General features: G+C 31.8%; 1 protein-coding gene across 18 annotated transcripts; it reads right to left on the bottom strand.

Moving 5' to 3' along the window:
• Positions 1–323: 323 nt before the first annotated feature.
• LOC114874134 (intersectin-1) lies at positions 324–16,570 on the bottom strand. 18 transcript variants are annotated; one of them, XM_029183102.2, is made up of 38 exons: positions 15,894–16,570; positions 15,423–15,478; positions 15,036–15,189; positions 14,815–14,963; positions 14,507–14,743; positions 14,083–14,178; positions 13,419–13,502; positions 12,861–13,031; positions 12,703–12,726; positions 12,208–12,366; positions 11,784–12,144; positions 11,484–11,697; positions 11,264–11,415; positions 11,081–11,203; positions 10,856–10,994; positions 10,480–10,794; positions 10,034–10,405; positions 9,798–9,955; positions 9,527–9,728; positions 9,164–9,448; positions 8,944–9,078; positions 8,668–8,763; positions 8,540–8,548; positions 8,213–8,350; positions 7,984–8,110; positions 7,730–7,894; positions 3,603–3,730; positions 3,417–3,523; positions 3,284–3,356; positions 3,000–3,206; positions 2,849–2,932; positions 2,623–2,778; positions 2,419–2,565; positions 2,105–2,345; positions 1,865–1,939; positions 1,574–1,645; positions 1,015–1,188; positions 324–941 (listed from the first exon to the last, which is right to left on the bottom strand). In XM_029183102.2, the coding sequence occupies exons 2-38, from the start codon at positions 15,442–15,444 to the stop codon at positions 790–792; spliced, it is 5,703 nt and encodes a 1,900-aa protein (XP_029038935.2). In that variant the 5' UTR covers positions 15,445–15,478; positions 15,894–16,570; the 3' UTR covers positions 324–789. The 18 variants fall into 18 exon arrangements, 16 of the variants coding, with proteins under 16 accessions (XP_029038935.2, XP_029038934.2, XP_029038939.2 ...); XM_029183101.2 differs by having other exon boundaries at positions 15,767–16,570; XM_029183106.2 differs by having other exon boundaries at positions 12,265–12,366; positions 15,600–16,570.
• Positions 16,571–16,591: the final 21 nt, after the last annotated feature.

The raw sequence follows: 16,591 nt of genomic DNA on the forward strand, positions 1-16,591 counted from the left end.
ATAATTAAACCCCGCACAAGTGCAAACATTTTTTTTAAATCAAACGCAAAATTGAGATTTTAGTTAAATGTACTTCGTTTCAATCAAATCCTATTATTTAAAAAGTTGTTAAGATTTTAACTTATTTTATGCACTGAATAGAATCTGTACTAATCTAGTAAACTTTGTAATTCATTTGAATTTTATCTTTCCGAGTAAAATTCATTAGAATCGTACATTGAAGTTACGGATAATATCATCAGCGTTTCGTTTTGACAAATTTCTACTGACTTTGAGTGCGAACCACGGCAAAACGGAAGCAAATATGAAAAAACGGATTATACTACGTTATACATGCCCTTTTATTCATACTAATGCCCATCTAACATTTTGTACATGTTTTTATATAAAAAAATAAATGTTTTTCACTTACATACTATAAATATTATAACAATAACAATAATACTGTACGTTGACAAGAATTTAAACGATTCAATGGAATTCTATACAATGTATATGATGTATAAACTAAATATTTTTCTTATCAATTAATTTCCAGGATTACACTGGATACCAGTCCCTTGTAATTAAAAAAAAAAGCGTATCAAGTAATATCTACTTTGACATCTTTTACATAAAGTATAATAAATATTCTCATATAAAAAAAAATTGGTTTCTACCTCTACTGATCGTACATTACTATTTGTTAGTTATATTACAATATGAACTTACAGAGTAGAAATATAAAAAGTTGTATTGGCAGTAATAATTATAACTGTATAATTATAATATCTAAGTAATTCAGTCTTTTTACCGATTGCCAAACAGTATAAGATCTAATTTCAATACAACAATGCCTCTTTCAACTTCGTGCAATCGAATGCGTTTCTGAATTGGTCCACAGGAATCTCTACTGTCTCTCATTATGTCAGCAACTCTGATTTCCGCTCGACCAAGGAATTCTATAAATAACGTTTGTTTTAACGATGAAAAATTTGTAATTGTACGTATTTAAAACAGAAAAATTAATTTTACCATCTGGACTGTAATAGCCTTTATCGAAAACTGTTATACACAAAGTATCTTCAAGTAAATCCTTTACTTGGAACTGCATCGATGTATCCCACAGAGGACAATCAGTCCCTGACACCACGCCCGTTCTTTCTTCTTGCGAACCCATGCTCACTTTACAAAATGTATTGCACTTTCCTATTAAAATGATTTTCTTTAATTCATTTATTCTTTAGTTTGCCAACACTCTGATTGTTATACGGAATAAGATTAGTGGGCATACTGTTAAGAATTGCATAAATTGCGTTTGTACATTGCAATTGCAAAGCATTGTTAAGTTCAAAGCCAATGTGTAAGAATAATAATATTATTATATAAATTCTACATTAAAGATTAATTTTTTGTATAAACTACAGATATAAAGAAGGTGCATGCGAAGAGTAAGAAAACAGCAAAAGTGAAGTCTTGCTATAAAATATTCCTGAATTACTCAACCTAATAATCTTGTATTTATTTACAAGTTCACCTTTATAAGGGCATTCATCAACTTATGAGGTAGTTACATGCAAACAGAAAATTTTACCTTTCTTTATTACAATATCTTCAGCTTCCACAACTACTAATCGAAGTCTACCTTCAGGTCGTCTCCTGCGAGCTATAATCATGCCAGATTTTTGTTAATAAAAATGCATCATGCAATTAAATAGCGTAATTGTGATACAAATGATCATCGATGATTTTTTTCCTCTTTGTAGACGCGAGACTGTACTAGTTTCTTTTATTTCAAGCTCGTATAGAAAAGCAAGCAAACATAAGCAAGCAGAAGATACGTGCAGAAGGAAAACAAGCATCTAAAGCGTACACATTCGCTTACCAGGTATTGTCTTTAAATTGAAACCTTCAAGCACTGTAACGAGAATTCTGCCACACGCTCCAAACTGCGCCTGCTCTGTTTACTCACATACATTATATGTTATTAAATGTCAAGTAATTAACAAAGTATAAAATATGTTTGATCGGTGCAGCGACATAAGGACAAATACATTAAGAGACTCACGGTTTAACAAATAATAATATATGAAAAAGAAAAAAAAATAATGAAAATATGTCTCACTTGATCGTTGCCTTTGTAAACGTGTTTTCTCGTTTTCTATAAACTTCTTCCTTGCTTCTGTAAGTCTTCTAGTCCATAGTGAACATTCACTTGGAGATGGGGCCAATAATATTATCGGCTTCTTTTGATCTCTCAACCTAAGTAATCTAGAAGAGTTTTCAGTGTACTCGCCCCAACTTAAGCTAACAGTCCCATTTGTATCTGATTCTCCTAAGAAGGATAATTCATTTAAGAAGATTGGCTGCAAAATAGAAATAATTAGATTAAGATTCTTGTTTTCTTATACATGTGATATATGTGCATATATTAAATACCTTTCTATACATTTTGAACTTTTGATGTTCGTTTCGTTCAAATGAGAATTGTTGTCCACCGGATAATGACTTTTTCGTAACCGTCGGTTGAGCAAATAATAAAAAATCATTTGTAAGGAATCCAACAAGTTCTTTGCCACTTTTTGCCTAAGACAGTATACAAGTTATTATTTCAAAAGGAAAAATTTAATAAAAATTCTGTACCTTATGGAGTATACCAAAGTGAAGAAGTTTTCGTGGACCTAAAGAATTAGTTAAAGAATTAAAAATAAGTTGTTCTTCGAGCCCATCACAAGCCACATGTGTTTGTAACCATTCTAATCTATCACTATTTTCTTTTTCTCTAACTCCTTCATTTACCTATGATGAAAATATAAATGAATGCTATAAGATTTATTTATAATAATGAAAAATTTAGTGAGAGCTGTACCTGGGTACAAAATTCTTCTGCTTTAGCCAATGCTTCTTGAAGATATTGCCTGTCAGGATGATCAGCAGGAGTGTGTTCCAAAATCTAAATTAATTTTGTTAATAAGATAACAAATATGAAAGAAAATGAATAATGCAAAAATAATAAGTACTTTGCCAATAATAAGGGGATATTTCGTTATCCTTTGCATTGGTTTTATTAAAAAAGAACTTAGGGGCATTCCTTTTGTACGTGGATCCTGCTGACAAGTATGTGCAACTTTCACAAATTCTGGTACAGTTTCAGTCAATCTTTGAAGATAAACAGCAGCTGAAATTTGACAACTGCAAAATCTAATGTAGGCTGACATTCTTGGAATCTAAAACCCAAAAGAAATATGTATATAGAGAATTGCAAGTCTAATATTAAAATGTACAAGGAAAGGTATTTCTTTACGTTTTCGCACAAAATATCTCCAATCATTCTAACAATTCCTCCTTCGCTGTTATCTCGTCGGATTCTTAATGTTCTGAAAAATAGCGACTAATAAATAATTATCTTTTGTATATAACGTATAATAATATCATACCTTAAAAAATTATCATTGCAGGCAATAATATCTCTCCAATTAACAAATATCTTATCCACTTCATCCACAGTTAAAACTAAACTTTCAAGAAGTGGTTTCTCAAACACCTGAAAAGATATATTCAATTTGTCAGACATAAATTTAAGTATAAAATATAGAAAATTGCTTTTAAATATTTGATAATACCTCGTGAACCAGTCTCATGTCCTCTATGTATGCTTGTTCAGTTGTGATAAGTTCTTTGATGTATTCTTGCCGTTTTCTTTCCAATGAATCCAATCCAGCCATTAATAAGTCAGTTGTCATCTCATTAGCTACACATAAAATGTATACAAGACATTTTTTCCACTTTGTGTACATATTATTATCTCTATTACATAAAAAAATATTTCCTCCAGTTTATTTCTGTTTAAGTTAAGTAAGTAACTAAGATATAATTTAGGAGTTAAACACAACAAGGTGAAAATTAAAATATTCTTGAAAATAATACTTAGATATTTACTTTGGTTGTTGGGTTTACACTAAGAAATACAGAATTGTTATACACAACAATAGTTTACAACAGACAGATACTTTATTTTAATCAGCAGTTTTGAGAACACCTCTGTATATTATGTATGGATATGTGTACATATGTATAAGAACGGCGTGTATATATGCATGTGAGAAATTTAGAGTATATTCACATAAAAGTGTGAACAAAAATTCGTAATAAATACATAATAATCTGAACTTGTTCACACCCTTACAGTGTCCTTCGCTCAAAGTACACCACACACAATCGAGATTCATAATGAGATTCGACATTACAACAAACAAACAATATGGATATTTTGCAAATAGTAACAATCTTAAGGATATAGCACTCTACACAAGTATCTCATCTAAGAATAACCAGTTGCATAACTTGCTTTACACGTTGTCAACATGTTTAGATAAAGATTACAAGATTATGGGCGCATCTAGAATACTTAATATTAAGCACACAATATTTATTGTTCTGACCAGACATATTTATACACCTTGCTTGCAAAGTGTTATATAGAACGTGTAAAAGGATCAACCAGTGTATAAATATGCTGATCTATTGTGCGCTTGGTTCTTGCAATTATTTTAAACTAGTTATTCCATCAAGTTCCTGAATTTTGTTAATGGAATGAATAATAAATATAAGTAACATATTTAATTATTTCATCAAATAAATATTTAGCAAAATCTATGAAACACACTAGAAAATAAGGAATATTTCAGTATGTTATTTCAAATATGACTGTTATATTGACAATAAGATAGTTCAATATCTTACAGTCGAGATTCGTAAAATTAACATAATAAATATAAATAATAATAATACAAATAAATCAACACATTTTTACAATATTTATACGTCCTACTTGTAAATAACAAACTGATACTCAGGACTCGATTGATGGAAAAACTGGTTTACATATAACATTAATTAACAAATTCTTCCCACCACTGGTAATAATTTCTATCTATAACTTCATGATTTTTTTATTATTGATGATTGATATTTTAATGATGATTTAGGCTCTATAATAAAAGGCTGCGAAGAAGGAGCACATCATCTTCCATCGCTACTAAGACATAAAAAAAAAAAGAAAAACAAATAATAACTATATATGTATTTATATATATATGTGTATATAGAATAAATAAATAGGAACAACAGATTTGGTTAAACATGTCCGTATTTTAAAGAGAGCTATACTTTAATTGTCCTTGTAAATATTATGCATAATCTCTTTTCAGTTTTTTATAATATAAAATTTTGAATCTGAACAAAAAATAAACTGTATAACTGTTAATAATTTTGAGATTAAGCAAATATTTGTTATATATCATAACAGATTCTTCATCATACAGATTTGCATGGTGAAGACAAAATCTAATTGAAATATTCAATAAGTGATTTAACAACTCCTTCTCCCTTTACATTGAAGGCAAGCAGAAAAATGATATTCAATTACTCATTTAAATTGCTGTGAAACATTTCCCTAGGCCTTGACGCAGTATAACTGTACAAACCATCTGTATTGCGCACCAAATGATATACTACAGTACTGAATAAAAAAGAAGAATTATAAATAAGAAGAAAAAGGCAGCACCTAAATGTTTTCAAAATTTCTTTTCGAAGACACTGATTATAAAAAATTTAGGACTACTACTAGTGCTTGTACATCTATTTATCGATCTAACACTTTAAGCCCGATGATAATGATTTTTACACATAATTATATTTACTATAATGTTGCTCTTTTTTTTTGTATTTTTATTTACACACAAAGCTGTTTAGATGTTTTTAAATACATAGATTAGTATGAATGTTTTAGAGATAAATAGTTTCGTGTTTATTGTCTTTGCCCCAAGCAAGAAATGCTTCAGCTCTACTACAACTATATTCTCAAATATAACACTTTCTTTCAACATTTCTCTAACGTTTTTCTTCCTATGCATAAAAAATAAAATTCCGGGCTGAAAGTGCTAGCATGAACAAAAACTGTAATTGATTTTTCCTAAGGATAAAATGTCTTAAATAAATATATATTTGGTTTTAATTTATATTTTAAATACTAAATACTGGTAGTAAGTATCATTACAAGTAGATGAAAAAATTGTATTCTTCAATTTTTAAGCTCTATCTTAAATCAAAGTAGAAGATTGAGGTAGAATTTGGTGCACACGTCAGGTGGTTGTAATTATGTTCATGATACAACTTGTTATTAAATATTTAGCGCTCCCGTGTAAACATATATACTGCGCAATAATATTCATGTTGAAACCGTACACAGGGGTTCAATAACTTGGGGAATAATAATCGACGAGACGCATGGTAATCATTTGAACAGCAATGAAAACAAAGGAACGAGTAGGATCTCGAACCGGAAGAAAAAGACTTGCACAATTCAGAATAATATAGAAACGAAGAACCAGCCCTGAGTCTTTTTCTTTTTTGTTTCTTTTTTTCTTTTTTCATTTTTATGCTCACTGTCTCTACCAATGAGACTTGTTGGTTGTAACACGTCGTATTCGATGTAGAGACTGCTATCATACTTATTGCACTTGAGATGCTTTTATTTTAGCCTGCAATGCTGCGGTGCTGCTCTGCTATCCTTTATGCTGCATGTTAAGCATAGGCGAAAGATAATAATTAGTAAAAAGATTTCACTAATCCATGTATTGTAGGTAAATAATAGATGTTTAAATTGCTCAAAGTAGCTATTTCGTTTTGAAACAATCATTTAAAAAATACTATACACTACTTTATTTGATAGGTTTGTGAAATAATACTTAAAAACAGTTTAACAAAGCAAATTAGAAGAAAGTATATAAACTAAGAAGAATAATTAGTTATGGTTGCAATTAATTATCTTACAATGCTAATACTGATATTTGAAGTAATTTGTAGTAAACAGAAAAAATTGAAATACAGTGTACGAAATCGTTTACATTTTCTAGTACAATAAATCTTGCAGATAATGTATTGAAACGAAGCAGCTACCTCAAACGGACAGACGGACGGACAGGCAGGCATGCAGGCAGACAGGCAGGCTGTATAATGGAGAAAGTATACTCCTCTAATGATTTATTTGCAATCTATCCGTTATAGATAAACCAGAAATGAAATAACGATTATTTTATATTACAGATATACCGCTTTCCAAGCCAAAGTGCGGATTTCAATGCAGGCATATCAGAGCAGAAAGCACACGCAACGCCCAATATAGATAATAATGACTTAACAAACAACCGCTGTTTCCAATTGAAATACAATATTTATGTAAAAGAAACAGATAGTTTAGTATGTTGACATATATTTAATTAGTCTTATTTATGCCTGTAACCTATACCTAATTTCGGTTATAAATAAATGTGCAATGTTACTTTAACATAGACATTACGTATGTGTGTATGTTTATAGTGAGTTTATGATAATAACATATTTAAAAATATGTTTATTTACATACATATGTACTGTAAAAATGTATACAACTATAAATGGTAATATAAAAGAAATTGTTAAGTATCTGGTCCTATTAAACGACCGTCGTATTGTTGTAATACTACTTTACGTATTAAATAAAACTACTGATGAAAAATAAACCTGACGGTCGTCCGTCTATCCGTGTATAAAAAGTTGAAATTACATAACTATGCTATTTCAACTAACTTTCATAGTATCAGTTTGTTATACAATTTCTGTATGATTGTTCTTAGTGAACATTTCTAGCAAGTAAGATGTTAAATTATATAAATGAAATGTGAAACTATGAAAAATAAATAATACTTACACATGGGAGATACATAATTACTGGGGAAAACGCCGGATACTCCATTTAATTCGCCTTTCCACCATGCGGCTTCTTGTTTTGCAAGCACGGTTATAACGTCACCTTTCTCGAAGCTTAATTCGTCTTCGTTTTGTGCTTGGTATGGATATAATGCCATAACACGCTCTGCATTGGCAAAGTAAGTTACTGTTTCACCTCATATTTAATACATTTGAAAAATATTAAGGTTTTATACTGAATTTAAAGGTACCTACCAACATTGGGATCAGTAGGAGAGTCCTGGTATCCATGAGAAACAGGTGTACTTCGATTGCTACTACTAGTTAAAGGTTTAACATAAGATGCTGGGAACCAACCAATTTGCCTCTTTTTACCACGTGCCTATAGAAATATTTTTATAATTGATGGTAAGATAAGACAATTATAAAAATTTAGAAATTTAGAATTATTAAATTTAGAACGAAGAATAATAAACAATTATACCTGTAATTCTCCTTCCCACCAGCCACTATCCGTCTTTTTACGTATCATTATTAACTGTCCCTTTTGTAAATCTAACTGTTCAGAACTTGTAGCTTGATAAGGTGCAATGACTTGTACAATTTCAGGTTTCCTTCCTCTCTGTATTGAAAAAAGAATATGTTATGAAGAGATACTAAATCTTTATCACAATCTTCTTTTACATATATATTACATATTCTACAAGTATTAAAAATTTAAATTGTTATTTGTAAAATTGCAAGGCCAAATGTTAAGAGTAAGTTATGGAATAAGCTAATTAGCAATTACATTTGATAAAAGGAGAAATACCTTGTAATACTGCAGTAACAGGATGCCAGCAATAAAAATCAAATGGGAGCAATTAAATTTCATCAAATAATTAATACTATAGGTATGTTCTAAGGTTACATGTATAGCATAAGCAAATATAACATTACCTGCTGGGCAGCCATTGCTGTAAAATCTGGCAATTCTGCTCTATCTTCCGCTGCTGCTCTTTCATCTTCTAGCTGTTCAGCAGTCTTTTCAGTTTGCTAAACGTGTGATACATAGGCGTCTAGCTTACTATATATTTTACAATCTACTAACGTAATACTCGCAAAGTTAAATTTACTAAGCAATTTAAAAACATACAGTATCTATTTACAATTTGAGACAAATACGATTTTTATATAATTACAAATTGGAAATATTAAAATTAGAGTGTTACAAACCAATGTTGCTTGAGCAACTGAAGCAGCTGTTTCATGAACACTCGTGATTGTGTCTGTAGTCACCGTGGTATCCGTGTTTATTTCAGACACATTAGTAGTTATAGGGTCATCCTGATTAATGTTAGATACATCAAACTTCAAAATCAAACGTCACTCGTTAACAAATACCAGGTATAACATTAAGACAATTTCAAAGAATATGAAATAACATTCAACTTACCTGACTTGGGGCATCGCATTTTTCTACGTAATTAGCAGGGAATACTCCGACTCTATCTTCTATACTTCCTGTCCACCAATCGCCCTCTTTCTTAGTAACCAATATAACTTCTCCTTGATTAAAGTTTAGATCGCCAGGCTCAGCCGAAGCATACGGATACAGAGCCATATAATATTCATTAAGACCATCAACAACTACGGGTTGTTGACTAGGAGGAATTTCTTTCACATATGTTTTAGAGAACCAACCACTTCCATTGTTAGATGAGCCATACCACCAATCACCCTAAATAATAAAATGTAACAACTCATACATTATTTGCTTGAAATATCAAATCAAAAACAATCATTTTTGTATACTAACTTGTTGTTCAATAACTTTAATAATATCGCCTTTCTCAAATGGAAGATGCTGCTCTGTTGTAGGACGATACTGAAACAAAGCTGTTGCCTGTAAATCACAGGCTATACCTAATCCGAGGGTAGGTATAATAGGTTCAACGATTGGAGGTTCGCCACCTAAGGATCCTGCGTCGGATACATTTTCGGGAACTTCAGCAATTCCCCTAAAATAAACAAAAATAAATTACATGTTTCCGAATAAATTAATTAAAATTTTGATTTATTCAACTAACTCTAGAGTCCTCTTTTCTACGCTATCTTGTTGTACAAAAGCGTTGTCATTTCCGCTTCCGGCATCTACTGGTTCTACGTAAGATTCAGGGAACCAACCGGTATGACCCCGAATTTCTCCTGCCATCCAACCTGGTTCTGTATTTTGAACAGGAGGTACCTATTTAAAATACATGTTAATTTTTTTATTTTTGTACTTATACGAATTTCTTGTGTTTATATACTTTTATAACATTACCAAGATAATGTCACCGGGTTGAAACGATATTTCATCTTGATTTCTAGCTACAAATTCATATAGAGCTCTATATTTCATAACTCCTGGAGTAGTTTCTTCCACTGCATTCGTTGTAGTAGTATCATCAACAGGCCAAGTACTATCGTCCACTGATCCTGTAGTATCGTTCCATGCACTATCGCCCCACGCGGAAGTCGTATAGTCGGTAGTAGCTCCAGTAACACCACCTGCTCTAAGTTCTAAGACTTTTAATTTTTTGTCTTCGAAAGTGATGTAAAGATCCTTGCAATCAGTGATTAAATTTGTCAGTTGAGTGTTGATATCTTGAAGCTGACCATTATTATTTTCTATATCAGCCATTCTAGCTTCAATCTGTATCATAAAATAATAATAAATTTAATGTATTTCCAATATATTCGTAAAAATTTTGATACGTTCATATATACCTGTTGCTGTAAATCAGCAATTTTATCTTTCATTTGCTTAAGAGTAATTTGCTTATTGTCAAATGCCATTTTAATAGCTTCTTGACCGGCTGATTCCATAGCCATATTTAGTTTATTCTTTGCTTCAATGCGAGCTTTCTCCTGACTCAAAGCTAGTAATCTTTGGTTTTGTTCTCGAAGTTTATTCTTTAAGGCAGCCATTTCTTGTAACTGTGCGTCTCGCGTTGATCGCATACCATCAATTGTCGTTTTTACACCAGATACACCCACTCGAGTGTCACAAATTTTTTGTGATAATTCCTTTACTTTATCGTTCTGCACAAAGGCGAATTATGTAAAACTTCATTATTTCAACGATCATTTCTTCAATACTTACGAGTGTTCCAAGCTCGATAGTTAAAGTTTGATTTTTTGCTTTTAACTTAAGTAACACGTCTTGTTCTTTTTGTCTCTGAGTTTGAAGCTCTTGTGACTTTTGTCTTTCCCATTCTAACTGTCGTTGTCTTTCCATTTCTCTGTAAAATAAATCGAATTTGTATCATTAAACATTGCTAACATTTCATATTCAGAATATCAAACGTTTATACAAAGTTTCACTTGCTTTCGTGCCGCTTCTCTTTGTTCTTGAACTCGTTTTCGTTGTTCCTCTTTTTCTTGTTCAATTTCCTTTTGTCTTTGCATTTGTTTTTCGATTTCTGCTTGCCTACGTCTTTCTTGCTCCAGTCTGCATTAATTGTTTCATAATTAATATAAAACATTTTAATGAAAAACGAGATTAAATTACCTAATTTTCTCTTGTTTCTCCGCCTCGTCTCTTTCCTTTCGCTCGCGCTCTTCTTGTTCCTTTCGTTGAATTTCTAACAGCGCTTTACGTCTACGTTCTAACTCAGCTTGACCTTTTTCAAAATTCTCTTTACGTTTGTCTTCGAAAGAGGTCTGAAAAAAATAAAATAAAATAAAATGTGATTTTTAAATCAAAACCTTAAAATGAAAATGAAACTTACTTGTGGCATACCAGCCGATGGATCTATATTCTCTGTTCCACCTTGTGAGAGTGTCAAACTACTTTGTCGCTGACGCCTGAACGCAGGTGGAATAAGTTCTATTGGAAGCGTGGCAGGTATTTTTTCGCCAATCTTAACTAAATCACACAAATGCATTGCTAATACGAATTCGTCGCAACTCAAACGACCGTCTGAATCCATATCTGCTAACGCCCTAATAATGTAATCACATTCTATAGAAATGTTAAGAAAGATCCTTCAATCAGTTACTTTCTAATATATGTTGTTATATTGTTATACCATATTTGCGCCAACACTTTCTGTGGTAACTGTGATTGCACCATGATATTTCTTGCTTGAGGGCCAGACAAAAATCCAGATCGAGTCCTGTCCCAGGTATTGAATAACTGAGTATATTTTAACTTTGTCTGATGAGGTACAGCCCATTCTACGGACTGCGGTGAGCCTACTGAATGCTGACTATGTTGCGAATCAACCGAGCCCACCCTATCTATACTTGGAGGACGTGCGATTGTACTTAACGGTGTACTAGTGGATACCGGTGTTTGAGCAATTACACCGTTAACTAATGTACTATTTGCTGTCGTTGCTGATACTAAAGGTAAACCTACATTTGGAGGAGTTGACACAACACCAGGTCCTAAAATAATACACAGTTATTACCACAATTTGAATTAAATTTAATGTACATTAAAATATGTACCAGCAGGCATTGGTGCAACAGATGGTATCATAGTAGATGTAATTGGTGCAACCATACCAGTAGCTAGTGGTTGCATCTGCATTGTTTGTCCCATACCAAAAGCAGCTACTGGAGTTGGATTAGTGTTTAAAGGTGCGATTGGCGCTACTGTAGGCATACCTGTTTAAGAAACAAGAAGACTTTTATTATCAAACGATAATTTAATTATATAAACTGCTCAATCTCAATCAGGTAAGAATGATATTTTTGTGTAAGTCCAAAATTAGTAGATTCAATACCTCTGTTGTCTACAGAAATTCATGAAAAGTAATTTGGTTAATATCATTACATACTTATTAATACTACAAAATTTCACAAATGTTATATAAATTAGATTTTACATTACAACATAAATCAAATCATTAAAAAAATATTTAAGTTTTATTACATATTAGTTGAAACTAGATACAAAATAATAAAATTATATATTCTACAAATTCATTTCTTATAGTGTACCTGACAACTCAAAGTCAAGTAAATCTGCAAAGAAAGAATACAATATCATTGACAACTTAACAAACTTTCTAATAACGATGTCCTTGTATAATATAAAATAAGAATATAAATAATCAATAAGAAAAAAGAAGAAAATAAACAAACAATTATTGTTTTACCTATGGCAGAAGACGTAGCCATTGATTGCAGGGGTTGAACTGGAGGAGCAACTGCAGCAGATACAGGTGGAACATTCATTGGTGACATTCCAGCCGCGACCGGGCTGTTAGGAAACGAAGGGGGTGCTGGTTTTGGTGGTGGAATACTGGTAACAGGTGAAAAGTTTGCTCCTGAAATTACATAAATTCCAATTATTCAATAAAACTAAGAAAGGAGTGGGTTACAAATACACTAAATGAATAACAGATATGCATTAGCAAAGATTAAAAGAGAAGAGATAACATATAAAAGCTACAAATATTGGAAAGCATTACAATAAATGCAAAATCAATTTATAATTACACAAATGTATGGTATGTAATACAGTGGAAATTGGAGTACTTTTTGTATTGATATACAATACAAAAAGAAATCATTTGTTTGTTTTAAAATTTAATTTTAAAATGAGAAAATTTAAATGAGAAAATACTATCTAAATTTACATGCGGTTTTGTCTATTATACTCTTAAGGGGATCGGTATCTATTTTTCAAATTCTTCTTGCACTTTGAAACATACCAATATTTGTGGGTGGTGCAGGTCTTTGAGGAGGACCACCACTAGAAGTAGTGGTAGTAGCAGTACTTGTAGAAGGCACGATTCCTTTTTTTTGCGGCACAAATATTATATTATTGTATAAAATGTTGTATAGGTGTAAACATAAACATGTATAAGAAGAGAATAGTAAAGTAAAATGTACACGAGTAACACATCTTCCTTGCTGTGATATAAAAGTATACATATAGACACAAAAACACAGATATGTGACCTATGATAATGCAAACATTACATTATGTAAAGAAATACCATATAAATACATAATATCTTAAAAATATAAATGTCCTATTACATCGTAATTTCTATCTTGTGTGTTTCAGAAAATGTTATAGCTTTTTATAATCTTCCTTGTAAGTCAGATTAAGTATAATACAACAAATAATTAGATTATAGCGGTACTTATCATGCAAAAATAAATTTGCATACAAGATGTCAATTGACATGAACAATAGCGTATCATAATATGACATTCGAATTACTGATTACATCATCCAAGAAAATAAATGTGCCTTAAATTAGAATCATAATACTTCGACAAGCTTCAATGGAAAAAAAAAAGAAATTGAATAGAAGAAAACCGAAATGTAATTATTCATACACGAACATCCACTTCTTATTAACATACCCACGGAGGGTGGTGCAGGTCGAGCAGGTGGTTTTGACGCTGTGTGACTTGTGGCATGTGTAGTGGCAGCCACATTCTGTCTATTTTGTCGTGATGCTGTGTAGTATGATGCATAAATAAAGTAATGCTAAATAATGCTACTTGTTCATTAAAATGTTGTTTAATTTGTAGCAACTATAATGAGCAATGATCATAGTTGAAGCAGACATTGGCAATGATACAAATTTCTTTGATTTAATTCTGATAATGAAATATTTAGTTGTGAAACATACCAGCTGCAAATTTAACTATAATACGATTATATTTGTTATGAAATATAACTTTTAATATTAGTGTAAAACTTTGATGATTCCTATGATGGTATGTTTTTTTTTTTCAATAATATGTTGAAAATATTTTAATCTAAAATTTATGATATAATTACCTGGTAAATTCATAGGTGAGGCAGGTCTAATTGCATGACCTGGCAATGGTCCATTTGTAGATGGAGGACCTATAAGAGGACGTGGAACAGATCCAGGCATGGATACTCCACCAATTAAAGACTGTACTGGTTGTACTGGAACTTGTGGCATACCAGATAAATTCACTAAGGAAGCAACATTATTTTGTGATGGAATATTGGCAGCTCCATTTGTTAAGTTTGTCACATTAACATCACCTAGACATACAAGTTATGATTATTCCAAATAGTAAGCATGATTATTTACTATCTCCTTATTTTATACTTACCAGCAGAAAGTGACTTTAAGCTTTGCACCAAACTAGGTGGTAATGCTTTAGGAATCTCATAGCCACGTAACTTTAAATTAATCAATTTACATGCAATACTAAATTCATTTATATCCATTTTGCCATCTGCATCTGTATCTGATAAAGCCCTATATAAAAAGAAATACATAATAAGCGTGATAATTATAGAAGTACTAATTATAAAAGCAGAATACAAATACCATATCTGTCCAAGAATGCGAGGTGGAAGTTGAGACTGAAGTAAAAATTCTTTTGCTTGCTCTCCAGTGACAACCCCATTGATAGGCTTTAACGAGTCAAACTGTTCTCTGTATCTTGCACGTTCCCTGGGTTGAATTATCCAGGGATCCATACCTGAAATAATTGATGTTTTTCTTTTATGTTTCCATAATATTCCTCTAAACAATTTTTTCTGAATAAAAGTAATAATCATTATACAACAGCTTATTATTTATTAAACAATATTTGCTAAAGCGAAAATCGTTAACAGTTTCTGTTTCCTTCTCTAGGTATATTACTGTCAACATGACAGAAGAATTGGAACATGGTTGTCAATTTTATTGGAAACAAAGGAAGAAATTACTTACCTGGAGTTTGAGGGGTGGCCATCTCTATTCACCCGTAGGTGACCACCGAACTAAATCTGTAAGGAAAGGAAACTGTAATCTTTCTCGGGAATTCTCTAGATAGTCAGGGGGAAAAGATTTGTGATTTCAAGGTTAGGTCACGGTAATCGATCCTGACGATAATGACTCGCGATGTACCTCACAAAAGAAGAATTGTCGAAACGCTATCAATTTAGCGTGAATTCTGTTACGAATAAACTGAATTAATCGAATAAGCGCGGGGTCGTGAACTTAAAGATTGATCGGGGCCCTAACACACACGTATGAGAGCAGAAATTTGTCTCAATCCAGTTAGACGAACATACGATAACGAGCCGCTTTTCTTGTTCGCAAGTCCTCCTACAACTGTACTAAAGAAAATTCATGATTGCGTATCGCGGTATTAGTGATCTTTCCGCAAGAAATCAAATGGAAAAAATTTTAGAATTGTACCGACGATACGCGGGTCGGCCCACACTACTGACGTACATACGTCACTTTCACGACCTCGGTTATTTCCGGAAATCTTCGGCAAGAATCGATAGCTCGCCCAGAATCATTTCGTTGATCTTCAGTAGAGGTCGCTACCTTTGCAACCCTTGATTTAAATCTTCTGAACTTTGCATCGCAACAATAGAAAATCGAAACTAATCTACAATTATACTCGACAAATATGTAACAAAAAGAGGTAACAATATACTACATAAATTCCATAACGTATTCTGTCCTATTACAGCATCCAGAAATAGCAGTGTATTACCCTTTTCAAACGTGTCACTAATTTGATTGACCTCCTTGCACGTTGTTCGAATCAGGAATATTATAATTAAAATCAAAGACTAAATTTATCTAATAAATTCGTGAGGTAATAATTTTGATATTATTATTAATTGAAGGTGAACACACACTGAAGTACTAACAAATTTCTGACAACCTAATTGTTTATGCATAAGGAAGCAGGATCATTCGATTAATCGATCAGTGTTCATAAAGAAGGAAATCGCTTATCGACAGTTTGTAGCGGCAACTTCACGTGCAACATTTTAAATTCACTATTTTTATATAATGAAGAGTAATGCAAATTGTACAAAATTACAAGTAGATTGTGTTTGACATGTCCTTGGTGGTATGTGTTTCATATCCATTACAGA

The sequence above is a fragment of the Osmia bicornis genome, chromosome 2 (genome assembly GCF_907164935.1).
Source record: "Osmia bicornis bicornis chromosome 2, iOsmBic2.1, whole genome shotgun sequence".
In the NCBI taxonomy this organism is placed as follows: Eukaryota; Metazoa; Arthropoda; class Insecta; order Hymenoptera; family Megachilidae; genus Osmia; species Osmia bicornis.

Excerpts from the sequence above, each read along its gene's own strand:
- LOC114874134 (XM_029183102.2), bottom strand. The coding sequence starts at position 15,444 with ATGGCCACCCCTCAAACTCCAG. Across the intron at positions 10,795-10,855 it reads CTATCGAGCTTGGAACACTC|AACGATAAAGTAAAGGAATT; the intron begins GTAAGTATTGAA and ends GCCTTTGTGCAG. Across the intron at positions 8,111-8,212 it reads GGTGGGAAGGAGAATTACAG|GCACGTGGTAAAAAGAGGCA; the intron begins GTATAATTGTTT and ends ATATTTCTATAG.